This window comes from Myotis nattereri (assembly GCF_964212035.1).
Source record: "Myotis nattereri genome assembly, chromosome: 1".
Lineage (NCBI taxonomy): Eukaryota > Metazoa > Chordata > Mammalia > Chiroptera > Vespertilionidae > Myotis > Myotis nattereri.
Window position 1 is genome coordinate 201,161,629 of NC_138075.1, and position 24,117 is coordinate 201,185,745.

The 24,117-nt window shown below is 38.7% G+C and overlaps 1 protein-coding gene across 1 annotated transcript in view; it reads left to right on the forward strand.

The window, feature by feature from the left end:
* Nucleotides 1–24,117, forward strand: part of TXK (TXK tyrosine kinase) — a 62,737-nt gene that overhangs the window by 29,930 nt on the left and 8,690 nt on the right. The window contains exons 6-11 of the mRNA XM_081099347.1: nucleotides 4,852–4,906; nucleotides 8,537–8,616; nucleotides 9,535–9,662; nucleotides 12,851–12,925; nucleotides 16,868–17,039; nucleotides 21,559–21,775. Coding sequence (XP_080955473.1) covers nucleotides 4,852–4,906; nucleotides 8,537–8,616; nucleotides 9,535–9,662; nucleotides 12,851–12,925; nucleotides 16,868–17,039; nucleotides 21,559–21,775 — 727 coding nt within the window. The remainder of the gene's footprint in view (nucleotides 1–4,851; nucleotides 4,907–8,536; nucleotides 8,617–9,534; nucleotides 9,663–12,850; nucleotides 12,926–16,867; nucleotides 17,040–21,558; nucleotides 21,776–24,117) is intronic.

Genomic DNA, 24,117 nt, shown 5'->3' on the forward strand with positions numbered 1-24,117 from the left:
TATCTATCTATCTATCTATCTATCTATCTATCTATCTATCAAAATCACAATTTGGTTTTTCCAGGAGGTTAAAGGAGACATGTATAAAGGTACCCAGTGTCTGGGGGTTAGGGAATAGAAAATCACTAACCAGCAATCTTCCTTTCCTTTTTAAAAAATTTTCAATGAGGGGGTTGGTGGGGGGGATGAGGACACATTTGTAATACCTTAACTAATAATAAAAAAAGAAAAAAAAAAGAAAAAAAAATTTTTAATGTGAACCAAAAAAATAAATAAATAAAATAAAATAAAATAAAAACACCACCAAAAAACAAAAATTTCAATGAATTTGCTCATTGCTGCCCCTGTTTAGACCAATTCAACAACTTGTTTATATTATAGATATTGGATCATTTGAATAAAACTACTCTGAGGTTAGAATAACCATCTCATTTTCTTGGGCCTTGATTTACATGTCTTTAAAAGTTACTTTCTTTAATAACTCCAATTATGGGAAGACTGCTTTTTAGTTTTATTGCTATTTCTTAAAAAAAAGATTTGTTAGGATATAGATATAATAATCACTAAAAATTATCAGCCATTCACTATGTGCCAGGCACTATTCTAACGACTGTATAGAATTACTGGCCTAGGTCAAAGTCCTGTAGTGTGGACATAGAAATTGGGGGAAATCTGGGTTCAAATCCTCGTATCACCCCTGATTAGTGCTTTGGCTGCAGGCACTTGCCTAATGTCTCTAAACATCCGAGTGATCTGAAAACTGGGGAATAATACCTGTCCCATACAGTACAGAGTAAATGTTCAATAATTTCTAGCAATTATCATTATTTCCTTGAACTGTGAAAATAACTAGAAAGGCATTTACAGTTTGAAACACCTTGCCCAGTATTGCAGGCATACTCCATATCATTCGTAATACATGTCATTGTTACTTCAGTCCCCTGAATCACTGTATTTGTTCGATCTTTATTTATTGTACACTTATGCATTACCAGGTGTTAGCTTTTTCAGACATTGGAGATGCAACACGGAACACCCAGAAGCAGTCCCAGCTTCATGAGACTTACAGTTTCATGGGGATATAGATATTAAACAACTCCAAATTCACAGATAAATATGTAATTTTAAATAAATATGTAGTGTTGGGAAGAAACAGTGTGGGACACTGGGAGAAAACAATGGGAAGGAGGTATAATTTAGCTATAATTTAGAAAACAATGGGAAGGAGGTATAATTTAGAAAACAATGGGGAAGGAGGTATAATTTAGATGTTGGTTGGGGAAGACTTTCTGAGGAAGTGACTTGAGGCTAAAGTTGGGAGGGGGTTTTCAGGGGAAGGAATGCTGTGTCAATGTGGGCTCTGACATCTCAGGGGAACATTTATAAGTAGAAATGTTTATGGCTATTTTGGTTTTAAATTAATATTCAATTATCAAGAATACAATGTAGAAACCTAGTTTTCAGTCAGCCTTCAAATTTAACTTGTAAATCATGATATACTCTTTATAAATATGAAAAAGTATGAACAATTACCTGATTTCAGACTCAACATATTAAATGTCCTTCAACAATCAGTCCTATTTATAAGTTCAGCTAATTAAATTTCCTGAAACATTTAACTGAGTTAATAAACTGAATACATCCAGTTTTCTTTTTTTAGTACTTCACATGCCAGACAGGACAAATTTGCAACTGCCATAGCCCTTTGTAAGTCCTTCCATGATCCTGGACATCTAATAAATTAAACTTACGTGGTAACTCTAATAAATTAAACACATGTGAATCTCATCGAACCCTAGGTAAATCTAATAAATCAAGTTCTCTTAACCATGCAAATATTTTTAAAATGAGTCAAATTCCCTTAAATTTCAAATACCAAGAAAAGATTAATTATAAATTTTAAACCAGAGGCAAAACTCCAATATGCCAGATTCTTTTAAAATTATAGACGTTTTAAACATCAAACATTGATTATCCTGAACTTTATATGAGTCTGATTTATCTCATGATCTCTGCACTGACTGCTTCACCTTCTCAGGGTTAAAAAGTCACTTACTAAGAGAAGCAGATTTACCCTCTCAGGTTGAAGAGGGTTTGTAGGTTGAAAACTCAAGAGCACAATACTGTTACTGACCGGAAATCTAAGACCGGGGCGTGGGACCTGAGGCTTACCTCTACACAAGATGTTTGTACTCAACCAGAGTTGGATATGCTGGATTTTTTAAATATGTCAATAGAAGCCCTGTCCCAAGTGCCAGGCCCACACCCTTTGGTAACAGTTTTATAATTAGTGTCGTCTAGGTGTAAATTACAGCCTTACTGATTTAAAAAAACAAACACAACTCTTCTAACTTTTGCCATCTGACTTAATTCTGCAATTCATGCCCCAACCTCCTAAGTTATATTCATCCAATCTCATTCTTGGCTGCGGAATCTTGCATTATTTTAAAGAATCCTAAATTCTTCCTATGTTTGTATCTGGCTCTTTGGTTACAACTTTGAAGTCATTCTAATGACATGCACACAGATTTTTAATTTACATTTAAACAAAATAACCTATTTACTTATATTATTTATCACTATAATAAATAAATAAAATACAAAGCAACAAAATGAACATGATGGCCAGTGAAAAACATTCAGAAAAAATGCAATTTATCTTAACTTTTTCTTATTTGAAGTTCCATTATGCAGTCTTTACTTTTCACAGATTCAACATATTTTATTGAGCTATAATTGTTATTCTCCTTTTAGCACTCATGTTTCACAACTTAGCCGGTGCAGGCCCCTGGAAACTGATTCCCCATGTCTTTATCTCTACAACAGGAGGTCTCAGATTCACCTTGAAATTCCCTTCAAAATATGAATATTCATTAAAAAGTACTAAATGATATTCACAGTTGAACATCACAGTTACTCTTATTCCCACTAGTGATAAGTAATCATATTATTTTATCTAGAATCATCCCTAATCATCCCTACTATCTATGGCTCGTTTCCCTTTTAAGGGCATTAGTATTTTTAATACCTGACCATCCTAATTTAGTGGCAGCTTTCTACTGCTAGAGGTTAGGGGAAGTCCATGTAATAAGATCGATTCCATCCTCAAAGTCAGGTATGAGTTTCATTTAGCTACCATCTGGCCCACCCATTATGACTCAATGCAGGGCTATATGTGCATTCTTCCTTCCACTGTCCTTAAAAATAGGATTTCTGGTAATATTAAATTAGTTGCTTTTTAAAATCTTGTTTTAAAATGAAAGTTTTTCCATTCTTTTTCGCTTTTTGGCTCTGTTTCCTTTTTCTTTCTTGTACCATGTTTGCTTACCGACTAGGTTTTGTCATACAAAACTTCATGTTTAAGTTATAATATTATTTAATTATGACAACTGTGTGCACTTTGGTATTCTAAAGCAGCGATTTTCAACCAGTGTGCTGCAAGAATTTTTAAAACATGCAATAACTGACTATTTAGTCAGGGGGCACTTACCTTTTTTCCTTTAGATTGTCAAAAAAAAAAAAGGGCAACAACCAACACAATAATAGTCATCCAGTGTGAATGAATCAAAATTTTACATATATTTTTTTTCTGTCAGATTGGCAAAATACATAATATATATTTTGGTGTGCTGCAGAATTTTTGTAATTAGTTTATGTGTGCCATGAAATGAAAAAGGCTGAAAATCGCTCTTCTAAAGTCTTTTTTATTTTGAAATATATCTTATTGATTTTTTACAGAGAGGAAGGGAGAGAGATAGAGAGTTGGAAACATTGATGGGAGAGACACATCAATCAGCTGCCTCCTGCACACCCCCCACTGGGGATGTGCCTGAAACCCAGGTACATGCCCTTGACCGGAATCGAACCTGGGATCTTTCAGTCCGCTGGTCGATGCTCTATCCACTGAGCCAAACCGGTTTTGGCACTGTTCTAAAGTCTTATAGTGACATGTTTCATGCAGAGAGGTAGTAGAAAGATAGGAGGCAGAAGAGGACTTAGAGAGTTTGAGAAAGGAAGGAATCCCAAGTGGCGAAGCTCAGTGAGTGAACAGGGAATGAGGAAAGATGGGGCCGGAGAGGGGGTGTGGAGCAGGGTTACATAGATTGTTCCATTCACTAAACTGCTCGCTTTACTGCAAAGTAACATACTTTGGAAAGTCACGTAAGTTAGAGTGGGTTTTAATTTTGGAAAGGTAACATAGCACATACAAAAACATGCAAATAAGGACTTCCTGAGAAGAAACAAGTATTTTTTTAGTTTGTCTACCAAAACTCAATGAAGTGTTTATTGAAGATGATGATTTCTTTTTTATTTTTTAAATTCTCACCTGAGGATATATTTTTATTGATTTTAGAGAGAGAGGAAGGGAAAGGGAGAGAGAAAGAGAGACATTGATCAGTTGCCCCCTGTACCCTGACCGGGAATCAAACCCACAACCTGGGTATGTGACCTGAATGGGAATCAAACCCACGACCTTTCGGTGTATGGAACAACACTCCAACAACCCAGCCACACTGGCCAGGGTGAAGATGATGACTTCTTAACCACATATCTTTCATGGAAATTTTTAGGAGGTTAAATTTTTCAAAATTACATACTAAGTGTGTGTCAGGAAGTTGAAGTGAGATAATAGAATAAACTTGCAACTAATAAAACTCCACTTAAATTAACTGACCCATAGTAGTACATTATTGTTTATGTGAACTTAAACACCCACTCTATATTCTAAAAATCAGCTCTGGAGTAAGTTTTTAAGACAGAAATGGAGCAGGGTGTTTTCTTTTTTCTGAAAAAAAAAAAAAAAAGAAAAAGAAATATACAATTTAAAAATTATTTTTATTGCTTTTACAGGTGGTACCATAGAAACATTACCAGAAATCAGGCAGAACGTCTTTTGAGACAAGAGGTAATTCAATTTATTCCTGAATAAATCTGAATATTTTCAAAATTTCCATGAGGGCTGCATTGTAAAGAAAGACCTTACCCAACTAAAAAGTTTTATTGCTTCCTGTTCTCTTTAGTTTTAAAGTATAATTTCATCTCTATACACATTTTTTTCTCTACACATTTTTTTGATGTTGTACACTAGTTGTCCTTGTATCAGATTATGTTTTTATTGATTTTCATCATAACTTTAGAAACATTTTTCCTGAAATGATTTCAACACCAACATTCTACAACTCCCTCATCTACTCCAAAGTGCCTTCTACCGAACAATCCATATGTGAATGGCCCGAACACCTTTGCCTCAGTGCCAATCAAATATACACCCTATCCTCATGAGATTAGCTTAGGCTCATTAAAACACAATAAAAAAATACACGGTGCTGCACCTTCTTTGATCTTTGGGAACAAAGGGAAGAGTAAGGCAGCCAAAATATCAAGCTTGGTCAAAACTGATCATTTAGGTTAAAACAAAACAAAACTGCATAGAGCAGTGATGGCAAATCTTTTGAGCTCGGCATGTCAGCATTTTGAAAAACCCTAACTTAACTCTGGTGCTGTGTCACATATAGAAATTTTTTGATCTTTGCAACCATAGTAAAACAAAGACTTATATTTTTGATATTTATTTTATATATTTAAATGCCATTTAACAAGAAAAATCAACCAAAAAAATGAGTTCACGTGTCACCGGTTCACCATCACTGGCATAGAGTTTAAATTTCCAACTGACAGTAAACATTAACTGTGGGTACATGTGGAGTCAAAACTAGAAAGTATGTACAAGGTATTTGTGTCATTACACACTGCTGTCAGATGTTGAGGAAATCTAGAAATATAAGTGAGGAAGAATCAGTTCTGTAACTAAACACCCAATGCAGGAATGGCTCATGACACAGGGAGGGTCCAGGTAACAGCTGGGGGACAGGCAGAGAGAGCTTGAGGGACACAGACCCAGCTCCCCTCAAGGGAGTGGGCATGGAGGTTGGAGGCCAGGCCTGGCTTCACTGGCTCGGAGGAAATGGAGAGTGCCACCAAGGTGGTGTCCTCCTGGCTTTCAAAGTGATCTTAGTAGGTCCAGAATGAACAAAGAAGATGGATGAGAGGCGAGCAGAACCGGAGGAGGGAAGTCCAGAAGTAGATTCACAGTGAGCCAGGTGATCACAGGTACCATGGCTGTACAGGTTCAGCGTGAGTGGTTCTGCATCTGAGAGGAAGCCTGACAGGGCGAGGGTCTGACCTCCCCGCAGAGAGTAGGACAGGGAATTATGTGACAACCCACACACAGCCTAGATATCACCGCACGCAGTCACATTTGGCCATGACATTTCCTGATGAAATAAGACATTTGAGCCCATCCTCTCATCTTTCTTGTCCTCCCCCGCTCCCCAGAGGTAATCACGGTAGAAGAACATTTCCCATTTTCTCCCTATGTTTACATTTTTATCATAGATTGTGCAATAAGCAAACTGTAGAGTTATTTTATGTGTTTTAACGTTTAACATAAAGGAGGCCATATGTGTTGATTTTTTAAATTAAGCATTATATTTTCAATTTTATTCAAAAGGGTATAGATAGATCAAACACATTCTTTCAACTACTGTCTACTATTTCAGTATATGAGTACTAGAGACCTGGTGCATGAAATTTGTGCACGGGTAGGGTCCTTAGGCTTGGCCAGTGATCAGGGCCAATCTGTGGGGCGATCAGTGGTGTGATCGGTGGGAAGGTGGGGGAGCTTGGCACACGCCTTGGCTGGCCTGGGGCCTGTGGGCTGGGGGCAGCTCCTGCATTGAGCATCTGCCCCCTGGTGGTCAGTGCACATCATAGCAACTGGTCATTCTGCCAGTCATTCCACCGTTCAGTCAATTTGCATATTAGGCTTTTATTATATAGGATACCCAAACATATCCATTTCACTAGTGATAAACATTCAAATTGTTTCTAATTTCCTACTATCACAAACAGTGCTGCAGAGAACTTCTGTGTATGTTTCATTTGATACGCAAAGGAAGGGGTTTCTTTCAATTATACCCAGAAATGGAATGGTCTGGTCAGGGGTATGTGCACATTTAACATTACTAGATATTATCAAATCATGATTCAAAGTACTTGTACTAGTTGAAACTCTTCCAGGGAATGAGAAAACTAGTTTCCTACATTCTTGCCAACATTTGGTATCTGCCTGGCATTGAGTAAGAAATTTCATATATATTTTGAAATGTGCATTTCTTTGATAAACATCTCGATTGAGTAACTTTTCATGTGTCTGTGGGCCAGTGGGCTTTCTCTGCTGTTACATGCCTGTTAATAGTCTTTGCTCATTTTTCTGTATATTTGTCTTTTAAACTGACTAATGTGTGTTTTAAAAATATATTCTGAACACCAATCTTTTGTCAGTTAAGTGTTACAACTATATTCTTCTGGTTTCTGGCTTAAAAAAAACTTTATGCTGTTTTCTTATACAGAGTTTCTAAAAATGTTAATACCAAATTTCTCAATATTTTTCTTATGATCTCTGCTTTTTTGTTTATTTGTTTATTATAAGAAATTCCTCTCTCTCCTGAAGTAATAAAGGAATTGTATGTTTTCTTTTAAACGTTTTTAAAGATTTCACATTTAGGTCTTTCATTTGGAGAGAGAGCTAGATTTTACCATAAAAGTTTCTTTGGTTTGACAATTTGAGCAGGAAATGGGGCTTGTCTCTTGGTAAGCATCTGGAAGAAGGAGACTGCCTTCTGGACTGTGTCACCTTGAGGGCCAGGCCATACTGTGGGCTGTGCAGCTCTCAAGCAACTTATTGGCAGCACTTCACGGGTGTAAACTTTCACGGCTTTGACAAGATTCTGAGATATTTTTCTCTCCACAAGTGTAAACACCCTCAATAAAGCAGAAGCATTTTAAAATAACAAACACACACACAAAAAATCAAATAAAACTGCCCAACATTCAAGATTATTTAAAAGCAATTCACAGCTTTATTGAGATTTTCCAAAAATGTCAGTGGAGATGCAATTCATAATCTAACATCAAACTTATTATAATGTTCTTTCCTCTTGCCGTATCCCTTGTTGTGGATATGGAATGGCTCTCCTCGCTCCTCTCTCCCGACTCCCCCAAATGTATTCCCTTTTCTTCCTTATTACAAACTCTGGTCTCTGTTCCCTCTCTGATTCCAACAATTTCAGATGCATTTCTCCCTCCCTCCTTTGCCCCCACCTGTCATTTTCTTTCTTTCTTTTCTTCCAAAGTACAACTCTGTCTGTCTGTTCATCCTACTCATCAGCTGTTTCCACCTATCATTCTGATCAGTGTAACAAAAATAACTAAATGGTGGTATACACGGTTGTCAAATGCAGGATTTTGCTTAGGAAAACTGGGGGCAAAGTTTGAAGATGCTCATATATACAAAAAAAAATCTTTGTCCTAAATGCATTTTATTGTATAGGTATTATTTCTAAACCTGTACTTGTAAACACTGTCTCAGGCTTTTATCCTAAGTCAGTATGGCTTTGGTTTTCATTACTGAGATGTGGGTTTGTCTTCCTTTCTGATAAATGTAAACTTGTGCAATGAATGACTTGTTTTTCAGTCCAAAGAAGGTGCATTTATTGTCCGAGATTCAAGACATTTGGGTTCCTACACAATTTCCGTGTTTACGAGAGATAGGAGGTAAGCCATTGGGACTTTGGTCACTGCAGAAATAACAACTCCTGGGACCGCCCTTTTCAGGGAGGCACTGTCACTTACAGAATGTAAGCGAGAGCCCCGCATAGGGAGATTGCTAGACTGGAAATTAGGACTGACCAGTTCAGTTTGTATCCCTAACAAGATCTGTGTGTGGCATCGGGTGTTACCTAAGTTCTCTCTTCTCCTTTTCTCAACCATCAAGTGAGGAGGCTTGATGAGTTGTTGCCCAACTGGTGGTGCTTTCCTCATGTCCCCCGTCTATCCTGGGTCTACCTGTGGAGTTCACCTGCCCTCAGAAAGCTTCCTGTGTCTCTGCCAAGGATGTTCTCTGGGTGAGGGAACGCATGGTCCCCGGGGCTAGGCCGGACGTGCCTGAGGATTAACATCCTAGGAGCCACCCTCCCCCAATGGGGAACGGGAGGTGGTGGATAAGCACCTCGGCTTCCTTGTACTTCAGTGGGACAATTCCAAGGTGTGTTCCACAGCCTCTCAGCTTCCGATAAGAATTAAACTCCGGTTTCCCATGGCCGCGCTGCTCATCAATACGCCCTGTATTGGTTTTCCTCCCTTCTTTGTCTCACATCGCCTCACACCCCTCACAGTGCATTTCTTCATTCCTATAACATACTTGATAGTCAACAAATACTCGCGTGCCCATTATGAGATCTTGTTGTCACCTAGACTTTGGCTGAGGTTATGTTTGATTCCAAGGCTCCAATAAGACAGCTGAGGAATTCTCCTGGGATGGGAGGGACCTGTTTAATTTAACACAATCTGCGCTTCGGTGTGTAGTGTTGCCAGGCTAAGGGTTTGAGAGGTGGAGCCCTGTTGCTTAATGAATTGACTTAGTTCCAAAGTGACCTTTTATTTGTTTACTAATTTACATTTTATTGACTGTAGAAGCATGGAGCCTACCATCAAACATTACCAGATTAAAAAGAATGACTCTGGAGAGTGGTACGTGGCTGAAAGGCACCTCTTCCAGTCAATCCCTGACTTGATTTGGTATCACCAGCACAATGCCGCTGGTAAGTCAGGAACTTCAGGCTGGGAGCGTCAGCCAGGCTCTCGATGGGCAATGCATCTTTGGTCTTAGACACTTTACACATATCCCCACAAAAATGTGTAAGAGCTCGAAATACAACGTGCTTCTGAACAATTCCCTTCAGTGACGCTTCTTTGGTTGTCTAGTCAGGGAGCAAGAGATAGGTCAATTTTTTACATTTCTGCCAAGTTAGAAAAGCGATAGATGACAGAGAAGCAAAGGCTATTGAGTCATTATACATTTGTTCTTGAAATTTACCCAGTGCTAAATGTAATAGGATTTCCAGTATCCTAAAGAATCGTGCCTCCTTTTCCTTGCCCCATAAATTTGCTCTCTATTTTAGACGATTGCAATAGAAAATTTGCTCTCATTCTCTGTTCTTTCTTGTTTGGAGAACAGAAGATGTTACACAGGATGCAGCCTTTCACTTATTACATTTTGGCTTAAATATACTGGAGGCATATTTAGCCCTCACCCCAGCTATTGTTTGCAATAATTGCTATTCGTACAAGCCTATCATCTATGGAAAGACGTAGGATTCCAGAAAGTTCCACCACAATTGCAATCACATCTCTGGCGTTCAGCCCTCATCAACCTCTATAGACCACTTGGAGCCCATGGGGGAATCCTCTTACCTCAGTTTTATAGAATTTGGAACCCACTGTAACTTTTCATATTTTTTTTGACTTCTTGTCATACAATACTATTTTAGATTTTTCTCATGAAAAGTTGTATTGACAAAATAAAATCTCTTTTGGAAAGTGGCCACTTTCCCATTGTACTGGTTCTAAATATCAGGAATAAATCCAAGGACATTTTTATCCACTTATGGGAATGGGATGAGTTCTCACAGATATTCCAGGTGGTCAAGGGAGTTGGATTAGAGAGGAAGTGATGTTTCTGAGCGGGGCCAGAGAGGGTAGCCCTTTTAATCAGGAGAGCAGTTTTGAGTTTTCTCCTTCACACACCTCTTTCCCCTTCCTTTAAAGACAAACTTTAAGAAACTGGGTGGTTTTGGTGGTGAGGTTAAAAACAAAACAAAACAGGTAGATCAGGATGTACCGACCTGAAAAGATGTTAGTGATAAGTTATTTAGTAGTAAAAAAAAAAAAAGTACAAAGCAATATATTTAGTATGTAGTCCTATTTTTGAAAAAATACACATTTGCACATATATGTGTGCACAGAAAAACTTGACATTTAGGTAATAATTTTTAAACTGATAAGGTTATAACAGACTATAAACTGTTAAGGTTTACCTCTGGGGAAGGAGATTTGGATATGGGAAGCTTTTATTTTCTGCTTTATAAATTGCTTTAAGGTTTAATTTTTTTATTACCATGTACATAAATTATTCTTACAATATATAAAATACCATACAGATAACTTTTAAAATAAAAAACCTGGGTTAAACCATAAAAACAATGAAAAGTGGGACTTGAAAACTTAAAACAATGGCTGCTATTTATTTTTATTATTATTTTTTAACATATTTTTATTGATTTCAGAGAGGAAGGGGAAGGGGAAGAGAAAGAGATAGAAACATCAATGATGAGAGAGAATCATTGATTGGCTGCCTCCTGCATGCCCCACACTGGGTATCAAGCCCGCAACCCAGGCATACCCCACACTGGGTATCAAGCCCGCAACCCATTCCTTGGCTGGAATCAAACCTGGGACCCTTCAGTCTGTAGGCTGATGCTCTATCCACTGAGCCACGCCGGCCGGGCTGGCTGCTATTTATTAAAGAGAAAAGAAGTAGAAAAGAAATACAGCAATAAGAAAGAAGGGTGATAAGAAGAAAGGGAGGGGACCCAGAAGGAACTCATTTATTTCAGACTTACTTGGGGCCAGACCCTGTTCTGAATGCTTTTATGTATATTTATTTATTGAACCTTCAGAACAATCCTATGAGGTAGGTGCTGTTGCTATCTCCATCCTACAGGTGAGGAAACTGAGGCATGCGTTGTGAAGTAACTTGCTCAAGGTCACACAGTTACTTAGTGTGTGAACTGAGATTTGAACTCCCATAAATCTTTGAAACTGTTGGAGCCACTGAACCTATGAAATCCGGACTCTGCACACAACTCCTGCCATCACCTCCAGAAAGAGGCAAATCATGTCAGTGGGGAATATTGTGGAGGGTCCATTTTTGAAAGAGGTTGTACATTAAAACCCATGACTATCTTGTCTGTTTCTTGACCGCTGGTGAATTGAGCTCATGACCGTCCATCTCCTTAGCAGAAGTAACAGCAATGCAGACAGTGACAGACTTCTTCCTATGAGAGAGATAGACTATCATGAAACCATTGGTAGTAATTCACAGCATAAAAATATTTGACAAAACCTTTTAAGTTAAAGGAAAGTGTTGGGGTCTTAAGGAAATTCCTTTTTATGTTTGGACCACATGTTATAGAGACCCAGCTTGATGAAGGCTTGAACCTCAACTAGGTCTTCAGAGTCACTGGGGATTCTTATATGTGTCCTGACTGGGGATCAAACCCAAAACCTTGGTGTATTGGGGACGATGCTCTAACCAACTGAGCTACCTGGCTAGGGCTCCAATGCTATTTTTTTAAAAAAATAAACTACTCTCAAAAAGTAAAATAGGGAAATGGTTACACTTAAGCACTGTTTAGTTGAATAAATTGGTACAACTTTGGTAGATAACCTTTGATCAGGAAACCATATTTTAAGGAATTTATCCTAAGGCGATAAGTTGAGAGGTGCATACAAGATCATACAGCATATTCTGCAATAGGGGAATCTTGGAAATAACTTTAAGGTCTATTTATAGTCATTGGTATACATCAGTTACCTGTTGATTGTATAAGCTTATAGCAAGACATTTAAATTTCTGTAAAATGTATTGGATATGTATAGTCTTTCCAATACGCATATAGAGATTTTTACAAAGATGTTCATTAATAGTATTTCTCCGGATGTTAATATTTTGTGAGGGATCTTTATTTCATCTTTATATATTCTTGAATTCTTTAATTTGTGTTCAATGAGGACATATTATGTAATGAAGAATGTTTTTCAAATGGGAAAAATAGGCAAACCAACTAAGTAGAATAGTGCCTTATTTATGTAAAGAATGGTGCTATCATTTAGTATGTTACTTATATTAGTAACTAGGCTTGCAATGCTGATTTCTCCTTCTCCCTAGGTCTCATGTCCCGTCTCCGCTACCCAGTTGGGCTGATGGGCAGCTGTTTGCCAGCCACCGCTGGTTTTAGCTATGGTAAAGTAGACACGTGCTCCAGTAAAGCATCAGATCCAGTAAAGAATTTACCCCAAGTTCCCTCCATGTTCTTTAAGTTCTCAGCTCTCTGAAGTGTCTGTTGAGTTACATTCCTTCTCCAAGTTTAAATCCCCCTTCTGGATGTTTCATTATATGCATCTCCTAAGGACAATTTAAACTTTGGGGGGAAATGTTTCACTTTTACCCCAAATTTTACTAGTAAGAGCCCTTTTGATAAATGATAGTTCTTTTCATGTGAGTGTTTGGGCTGTTGCTCTCTGGTTACATGGGCTTCTGGGAAATGATGCTTCCCAAGAAAACCTGTTAAAATGAACTGCTAAAAGTGTCCGCATCCCTTTTTTTAAACAGCACAAAATCTGGACCAAATTTGATTTTAACTATTTTCTAGCAAATGGGTTATTTGCAAATCTGTGAGAATACATAGAGATAAAAAAAATCCCATATTCTAATTTGGTGATGCTTTATTCCTTTACATTTCTCTCATTAGTGGGACTCAGAATATATTGGGAAAAATGATAACACAATTATATTGTATAACGGGTAACTAAGACTCAAGGTCTCTAAGTTAATTGAGATGGAAGAGTGATTTCAGGGTGTTATGGGTACCTGGATTCTTTCCTTGCCCATAAATACTATCTATATATATAAAAGCCTAAGTGACCATTATGACTGGTCAACTGAACGACTGGTCAACCGGTTGCTATGACGATGCACTGACCACCAGGGGTCAGACTCTCAATGCAGGAGATGCCCCCTGGTGGTCAGTGCACTCCCACAGCCAACCTCCTGCAGCCAGCCAACCTCCCTCTGTCCCTGCCCCTGGCCAGCTGGTCCCAATCAGCCCTGATTGGCCACAATTGCCAGCCAGGACGAGGGACCACACCTGTGCACGGATTCATGCACCGGGCCTCTAGTATATAATAAAAGTTCCACCATTAGCAATTTAAGTTACAATGGCCCTATTTAATTTTTTTAAACTAAACTCAATTTTTAACATCCAGAACAGTGCACAATTTATTAGTCTATTGCTCAGTTAGTTTTGCCTACTTTACTCTAAATGGAATTGGACACCATGTGTTCTTTTGTGCCTGATCTTTCTCTCAGTCCATACATCAGTTCACTCATGGTTTTGGGTGTGGTTGGTCCATTTTCATTGTGTTGTGTGGTGCTGCATGCATGACTATACCACAATGGATTTTTATTTTTTTTTAGATGGCCATTTGGGTTATAACCAATTTTTGTCTCATATATTATGAATATTCTTATTTGTCTTTTGATGAAGTTCAGTACACATTTATACTCCAATATTGTATATATACTTAAGGGTAGAATTTCTGGGTCATAGGATATGCACTTAGATTTCATCAGTTTTCCAAAGAGCTTAACGAAATTACATTTCAATGAACAGTATACGGAGTTCCAGCTGCTCCATACCTCCCCCCTTGCCAATATTTGGCATTCTTGTAGTATTTGTTTTTGTTTTGTTTTATTTTCACTTTAGCCAGTCTGGTAAGTGTGTAGTGGTATCTTATTATGGTTTAAATGTGCAATTCTCTGATGACTAATTATTTTGATCAAGTTCTCATAGGTTTGGTGGCCATTTGGGTATTCTCTTTTGTGAGAAAATAAGTTCAACCCTCCCTGGTTGGCTCAGTGGATAGAGGTCGGCCTATGGACTGAAGTGTCACAGGGCTGATCCTCAGTAGGGGGCGTGCAGGAGTCAGCCTATCAATTATTCTCTCTCATCATTGATGTTTCTATCTCTCTCTCCCTCTCCCTTTCATTCTGAAATCAATAAAAATATATTTTTAAAAAAGATTGCAATTAAGTAAAAATGATTACAAAAAGAAAAAAAGGAAGTTCAGGTTTTTTAATCCGTAAAAATAGGATTATCTACTTTTTCTAATTAATTTATATTCTGAATAGGCATTCTTTGTTGGTTACATGTTTTAGAAATATTTTCTCCCAGTCTGTGGCTTACCTTTTGATTCTCTTAATAAGATGTATTTGATGAACAGCATTTTTTTAAAAAATATATTTTATTGATTTTTTTTTTTTTTACAGAGAGGAAGGGAGAGAGATAGAGAGTTAGAAACATCGATGAGAGAGAAACATCAATCAGCTGCCTCCTGCACATCTCCTACTGAGGATATGCCCGCAACCAAGGTACATGCCCTTGACCAGAATCGAACCTGGGACCCTTCAGTCCGCAGGCCGATGCTCTATCCACTGAGCCAAACCGGTTTCGGCAATGAACAGCATTCTTACAAGTGTAATTGTCAATATTTTCCTTTGTGGTTACATTCTGCTGAATAAACCTATGTCAGTCCCAAGGTCATGAATATGTCCTCCCATGTTACTTTTCAGACACACTTGCTATTGGGAGGGGGAGCACTTTGCAAAGCTGTAAGAGCCATTAACTCTTATAATTGTTTTAAATGCATTATTTTAAAGTTCCAGCAGATGGTGGTATTGCTATATAAAAAGAGTTTCAAAAGATTTGATACTTCTCAGTTTTCAAGAGGTTTTTAAAAAACATTTTTCCCCCTGACTTGCTTCTATAGCAGTGATGGCGAACTTATGACACGCGAACTCATTTTTTTGGTTGATTTTTCTTTGTTAAATGGCATTTAAATGTATAAAGTAAATATCAAAAATATAGTATTTGTTTTACTATGGTTGCAAATATAAAAAAATTTCTATATGTGACATGGCACCAGAGTTAAGTTAGGGTTTTCCAAAATGCTGACACGCCGAGCTCAAAAGGTTCTCCATCACTGGTCTGTAGGATGAGAAATATGTAGTCACATAAATGTCACTTCAAACACACACACACACACACACACACGTCAGAATCTCCACATTGGACATGTTTATCAGGTGGATTGATTAGACTTTTCCAAGGCAGAAAAGCCCTCTGGGAATGAGAATGGGCAGTGGAAGGAACTGAAATGGGGGCGGGAAGCCCAAACTTTGTTTCACAAGTGTACTCACTAGGACAAAAGCAGACTTTGGACATGAATATTTCAGGTCCCAGATCTTGTTTTGGCAGGTTTAGCTTAGAAAGGCACAGAACTGTGTTTTATCCTGGCTCTCTCTGAAAAGAGAAAGCATATTTTAATATCTATAATTCTTCTCCAAGTAAGTCAAACTTATACTTTTGTTAATCCTCACCTGAGGATATTTTCCCAATGATTTTTAGAAACAGTGGAAGAGAGGGGGTGAGACAGAGAGAGACTGAAACATCAATGTGAAAGAGACACATCAATTGGTTGCCTTCCCTATGCGCCACAACTGGGGCTGGGAATTGAGCCTGCAACCAAGGTACATGCCCTTGTGCCCTCGACTGGAATTGAACCCAGGACCCTTCAGTTCACAAGCTGATGCTCTATCCATTGAGCCAAACCAGCTAAGGCTCAAGCTTGTATGTTTTTCTCCTTTATTTTTAAATCCTCACCCAAGGATATTTTTTTCCATTGATTTATTTTTTTTAATTAATTAATTTTTTTTAGAGTCAGTGGAAGAGAGAGGGAAAGACAGGGAAACATCAATGTGAAAGAAACACATTGATTGGTTGCTTCTTGCATGAGCCCTGACCAGGGCCTGGGCCGGGGAGAAGTCTGCAACCAAGGTATGTGCCCATGACTGGAATCAAACAGGCTGACACTCTATCCACTGAGAAAACCGGCAAGGGTTCAAGCTTGTATTTTTAAACTTGAATTCTGGAATTACACATTTAAGCCACAATGAGAGTATTAAAAATGATTGTAGGCCCTCTTCAATCATGTATAAACTTTTTAACCTCTCCATAAAATAAGAGACTAGATCTAGGTGATCCCTAAATCTTTTCTAGCTGTAAAATTTTAGCAAGCTTTTCCCTACTTATAACATGAATTTTTATTTATTTTTTTTGCTTTTCAGAAAAGTGGGAGATAGATCCATCTGAGTTGGCTTTTGTAAAGGAGATCGGAAGTGGTCAGTTCGGTGTGGTCCATTTAGGTGAATGGCGAGCACATTTCCAGGTAGCTATCAAGGCCATCAACGAAGGCTCCATGTCTGAGGAGGATTTCATTGAAGAGGCTAAAGTGATGACGTAAGCATAAAGAATACCCAGACAAATATCTTACAACACCCTGGTATCATGGAAAGAACATGGATTTTGGAGTCAGTCACACCTGGATTTGTCACAACTCTGCCCAAGCTAGTTGTGTGACTTGGGCAAATTGCTTAACCTTTATGTGGCCTGGATGAGTCAGTTCACCTTTCCAAGCCTGTCAATTTCCTCACCTGTAAAATGGGGATGGTAATACCTATCTCAATGGACCAATGTGTGGATTAATTGATATAATCTAGGAAATTGGCAAAAATGTGTGTTCGCTTCAATAATAGGCCTTAATAAGCACACTTTTTGTTCATTTTCTCAGAAGCAAAAATGTTGACTTTGTCTTTATAGTAACACCAGAGGCCCGGTGCACAAAATTTGTGCACAGGTAGGGTCCCTAGGCCTGGCCAACGATCAGGGCCGAAGTGGGGCAACCAGCAGGGAAATTGGGGGGCCTCCACTGGCACCCCCTTGGCCGCCCTGGCACTGCCCACTCACTGGCCCCATGCCCCGCTGGTCACCTCACTCTGTGGGGCGACCGGCAGGCTAATTGGAGGATCCTGCCTTGGCTGGCCTGGGGCCTGAAGGCTGGGGGCAGCTCCTGCATTGAGCCTCTGCCCCCTGGTGGTCAGTGCACATCATAGCGACCAGTTGTTTCACCATTCAGTCAATTTGCGTATTAGGCTTTTATTATATAGGATAAGGATAAAGTATTTGCTTTCAGAAGATATAAGAATTCTGAACTTTAGGGGGGATGGGAGCAGGCTGGCAGAGGTTAATGTAATACTTTCAAAAATAAAGATTAAAAAATAAAAATAAATTTTACCTTGAGAAAAAAAATTAATGAAACTGAATGAAAGAAAAGAAAAGAATTCTGAGCTTTAACAGAAGTGGCTCTTTGTAGACCCTCACAGATCAGCATTTTGACTCAGCTGAACCCGTGGCTATGTTTTACGTCTATAAACTGGCCTGGGCCAGGACAGACTGAAAATGTGACACAAATCAAATCAACTTTAAGTATTTGTTCAATTTACTTAAAAGGGACAACAATGTGGTGAAGAAAACCCAGATTACTTAGATTCAGTTTTATTATTCAAAGCAATTTAATTCTTCTCCCAACTTGCAGACTGAAATAGAAAAAACCAACCAACCAACCAACCAACCAATCAAAAAAACCAAAAAACCAGAGGTGATTAACGGGACCCATTCTCCTTTGAAAGCAGAGCAACACTGTCTCTTGGGGCTCTAAAACCCTAACCCCAAGGGTCCTATCAAACTGTTCTCTCCATCCACTTACAACAAAATGATTTTCAAGGAAAGTTTTATGATAAACACCATTTTCCAGTGACATGAGCTTCCCAAAGATGTTTTTGTGCCTCTCAGCTGCCCTATTGGCCTTTGCTCCCAGATACTAACTGCATCTGAATATGGTGTTCCTATATCTGAGACCAAAAGTTCCTGTGTGTTGGATTAAATAGGGGTAACAAGAAAAGAATAAATAGGAGACATGTAAGTCAGGGACAGTTGAAGCCATACTGCAATTCCTATCAAACAAGAAAGAATTAGAGTTGTCTAATGTCATGAAGAGGGGATTCTTGAAAGTTTCAAGCCTTACTGGGCTTTTGGAATCAGGATTTCTAAGGATGATAGTTTGAGGGTGATAGAAGACGAATGGAGTGTGGAGAATAGAAATAGCTCTTGCTGGTTTACAGAGGCAGGAATGAGGAGGCCAGGGGCTTATTTTTAAGTCAGTTCAGATAGACATACTGTGTTCTTACATTTGCACATAGTCAATTATTTTCCTGACTTTTAAAAAATGTTTTATTGATTTTAGAGAGAGGAAGGATGAGGGAGCGAGAAACATCCATCTACTACCTCCTGCACACCCTCTACTGGGGGTTGAGCCAGCAACCTGGGCATGTGCCTTGACTGGGAATTGAACAGGCAAACTTTTGGTGCATGGGATGACACTCAACCAACTGAGCCATACTGGCCAGGGCTCCTAATTTTTTTTAAGTGAGGCAGGAAGAGCTCCATTCTGACTTCTAACTGTGAAATGCAAATACATTCATCTTAAAAAAATTTTAGCTGACACACATTGAGCTCTATCTGGCAAGCATATACAGCTTGGTAATATACTTATTATATTATATATGTGCATATTACATGGTAATATACACATTACCTCCTTTTAATAAGTGTGTGGTTTGAATGTCACCTCCTTCAGGAAGTCTTCCCTGATTACGCTGTGTAATTGGCATACCCATCCCCAAATGCTTTCTATTATATCACCTTGTGCTAGTTCCATCAAAGCCCTTGTCACTACTCCAAAGCTTCATATATATTTGTTTTGTTTTCCCTCCACTAGAACGTAAGCTCCGTAATAATAGGAGCTTATTTATCTCTCTTCTACAACCTGGTGAGTGCCTAAAATGATGACTAGCATGTAGTTCAAAATATATTTGTGGATTGCTGAATGAGTTAATGAATCCTCACAATTCTATGAGGTAGTGCATTAAGATCCCAATTTTAGAGATGAGAAAAAGGAAATTTTGTAAACTTAACCTAATTTGCCTACAGTCCCACAACAAAACATTGGTAGAGTTTCTAATTGAAATGAGAACTATGAACTGTTTGGGCACAAAAGCCATGATCTTCAATTAACTAACATAATGATCAACAAACACTATTTGGGCAACTACTATAGGCCAGATCTTATAACTGTTAACCAAAATTGTTAGCATCCTGTGTAGCTGTTCCATTGCAGTAAAAGAAAAACTTCAAATCTCTTCTGGGCTCTTAATCACTATATTTGGAGATGGAACCTAATGTGGTAGCCCATAGGCATGAGGCTTCCAGAGCATGTGCTAAAGGTAATTTAGAAGAATGAAATAAAACCAGTCTTTTCTGTCTTAGACAACGTAAGCCCATAAAAAGCTAATTAAATTAAAAAGTTACCGACATATTTTTACCTTGGTTTATCTATATATATAAAAGGCTAATTTGGCCCTGACCGGTTTGGCTCAATGGATAGAGCGTCGGCCTGTGGACTCAAGGGTCCCAGGTTCGATTATGGTCAAGGGCATGTACCTTGGTTGCAGGCACATCCCCAGTGGGGAGTGTGCAGGAGGCAGCTGATCAATGTTTCTCTCTCATCGATATTTCTAACTCTCTATCCCTCTCTCTTTCTCTCTGTAAAAAATCTATAAAATATAAAAAAAAAATAAAAAAAAATATAAAAGGTTAATATGTAAAGTGACCCCTCGGGAGTTCAACCAGGAGACCAGGAGTTCGATCGCTCACTATGACGTGTGCTGACCACCAGGGGGTGGCATGGAATAAAGGAAGGCCCTGGCCAGTGGCCAGCAGCCCAGGAAGGAAGGCCCTGATTGGCCCTGATCATTGGCCAGGCCTAGGGACCCTACCCGTGCATGAATTTTGTGCACGGGGCCTCTAGTACTATTTATAATATATTCACATACGTGATCTCATTTATTGTTCACAAGGAAGAAGGATAGGTTTTATCATCTCCATTTCACGTGTGAAGAAAAGTGAGGTTAACAAAGTTTAAATAAGTTGCCTGGTCAGGCAGCCAATAGGAGATAAAACTTGAATTCAGCTCTTTGGATTAGGGGCATTACATTTTCTTTAAATCATTTCAGCGCTGTATTGCCTTTAAGGGATTCTTCATTGTAGTTGTTGAACTATGGCTTTGTGTTTCTGGGTGTAGCTTATTGGTGGCAATACATTATATGGAAATATATGAACTAATATTTATAATCATAAAAATATATGTATAGTAATTTTAATTTTTAAAGAACTTTTTAACTTGTATCTCATTTTATTCTTTATTTCTACATCATCATATCTTCATGCCAAAATAATTTAGATTTTGCAAGAAAAGTTTTAACACTGAAAGTTCATATTACACAGAAATGAATAAAGTAAAAAAAAATGCAAACACCCCCATCTTCTTGCCTCCCTAAGTGTTTTTCTCCAGGGGGTAATTAATATTGACAATAAAGGTTTTTAGTTAAACTCCTAGCCCTTGTTATATACATATAATTTAATTGAAATCATTTTTATTATTCAATTTTCTTTTTGTATGCATCAATCACTCTTTTGTCCCTCCTGTCTGTCCAGAATTTTTTGTCTGAGCAGCTACAGTTAAGAAGGTTGAAACTCAAAGAACAGAAATTCTGCAAGATCTGGGCAAAGAGCAGCTGTAATAAGGAAGCAAAAAGCATACGAAATGGAAAGGAGAAAACATAGAATATGGGGCATGTAATAGTCTGTATCTACAGTGACTTAGGCAGCCTGCTTACTCTCTGGACCCCACTTTATTAGCGCAGACAGTGGACAGGAAACTGCACCACTTCCTCTGTGGTTGGGTTCCTTTTGATCATATCTCACTGAAGGAAATTTTATAGAGATGAATATCCCCAAGGGAGCCCAAACGCTTCCCTATGCCAACACAGCTCTGTTCACTGTGCATGTGTTTCTGCCACAGGAAACTGTCCCATTCGAGGCTGGTCCAGCTCTATGGAGTATGCATCCAGCAGAAGCCCCTCTACATCGTGACGGAGTTCATGGAGAATGGCTGCCTGCTGGACTACCTCAGGGAGAGGAAAGGGAAGCTCAGGAAGGAGATGCTGCTGAGCATGTGCCAGGACATATGTGAAGGGATGGAGTATCTGGAGAGAAACTGCTTCATTCACAGGGACTTAGTGAGTGTGGTGCAATTTCGCTGATTATTTTATGTAGCATGCTTATGTTCAGAAGGACATGACAATTTAGGACTTTTGATACTTTGAATAATGCATACGCTGGCTTAATTCTAAAGCATTTTCTTCTTCATGAAATTTGTTCGGAAGTGTAGCTTTCTTTCTTTCTTTCTTTCTTTCTTGTCTTTTTTTTCTTTATTGATTAAGGTATTACATATGTGTCCTTATTCCCCCATTGCCCACCCCCCCCCCCCAACTCATACCCTCAACCCCCTGGTGTGTGTGTCCATTGGTTAGGTTTATATGCACGCATACAAGTCCTTTAGTTGAACTCTCCCCCTTACCCCCCACCCCTCCACCTTCCTTCTAAGGTTTGAGGGTCTAATTGATGCTTCTCTGTCTCTGGATCTATTTTTGTGCATCAGTTTATGTTGTTCATTATATTCCACAAATGAATGAGATCATGTGATATTTATCTTTCTCTGACTGGCTTATTTCACTTAGCATAATGCTCTCCAGTTCCATCCATGCTGTTGCAAATGGTAAGAATTTCTTATCTTTTACCACAGCATAGTATTCCATTGTGTAGATGTACCACAGTTTTTAATCCACTCATCTGCTGATGGGCACTTAAGCTGTTTCCAAATCTTAGTCATGGTGAATTGTGCTGCCATGCTGGTGCATATATCCTTTCTGATTGGTGATACTTTTCAAAAGAGGACATAAGGAAGGCCAAGAGACATATGAAAACATGCTCAAAGTCACTAATCATCCAAGAGATGCAAATCAAAACGACAATGCGGTACCATCTCACACCTGTCAGAATGGCTATCATCAACAAATCAACAAAGGACAAGTGCTGGCGAGGATGAGGAATAAAAGGAACCCTCATGCACTGCTAGTGGAATGCAGACTCGTGCAGCCACTGTGAAAAAAACACACACTAAAAATGGAACTCCCATTTGACCCAGTGATACCACTTCTAAGAATGTAGCTTTATTTTTAATTGCCCAGTTGATGCTGTAGCCAAGTAAAGTGCTACCTTAAATATGCCTTAAACTAATCAGCCACCATGCTATAAAACTAATTCACTTTTTTTTCCTCTCTCACTCTTTCCCCTTTCTCCCTCCCTCCCTTCCTTCCTTCCTTCCTTCCTTTCTTCCTTCCTTCCTTCCTTCATTCCTTCCTTCCTCCCTTCCAGTAACCAAATAGGCATTGAGTATCTAGTAAATGCCAAGAGCTCTGCCAGGCATTGGAGATACAATAGCTAAGAGCAAGCTCCAGTGGTTCTCACCCAGGGGTGAGACCGCCCATGTGGAGGTGGTTTGGTTCTAACAGGAGTGCATCAGCATTACTGACATTAATGAGAGGACTAGAAATACTAAACCATTCTGTTCTCTAATGTTCAGAACAGTCCAAGTAAGTAAGTAAATAAATAAATAGAGTCAAGGCTTATCTTGCCCAAGTGCTAATAGTTTGCTTTTCTGCTTTGCTTATTCCCCTTGAAAAACATTTTCTACCTACTCCTTATTTGTTCATGATATTCATACTGTTCCCTCTATGCCCTTCCATGTCTAATTTCTAAGCCCAAAAAGAACTCCGATGAGCATTCTGTGAGAAATCCCTGCTACTGTCACCTAGAGGTAGTCCTGTACTTCTGTCACCATGACCAGAATGACCATATTATTCATCATTCCAGCTGAAATATTTTAGAGAGAGAAAGGAGGCATAATTTCATTGGCCCCAGCACACGATTGCTTGTCCTACATGACTTATAATGCATGGAACTTATTATTTTATTATCTCTACTTCCTAATTGTTTTTATTGTTTACACAAATGCTAGACTCTAAACTCCTGGAGATCAAGGCCTAGGAGCTTTTAAAACATCACAATACCCAGATCATACCCAGACCAATTAAACCAGGATCTCTGAAAGTGGAATCCAGCCATCAATATTTTTTGAAACGTTTCATGGAAAGTCCCCTTTGCAGTCAAGATTGAGAACCACAGCTCCAGAGCTGGACTGCCTGGGTTGAAATTTGCCTCTGTTTCTTACCAGCTAAGAAGCTAGTTAACTAGTAAAGTGGTAGTGATTTAAGCACCTCCCTCATATGGGCTTATTGGGAGGGTTACATGAATTAATATGAATAAGCACTTACCTCAGTGCTTGGCTCAGAGGAGAGCTCAGCAATGCTAACTATTGTTATTACATAGCAGGACCATTCTTTTGCATCCTTCCTGGCATATTCCCCAGTAGCACAAAGTAGCTATCAAGCAGATTTTTGAGTGAATGGATTTGGCATCCATTCCACCTAGCTCACCTTCCTAGTCGCAGGTTTGTCTT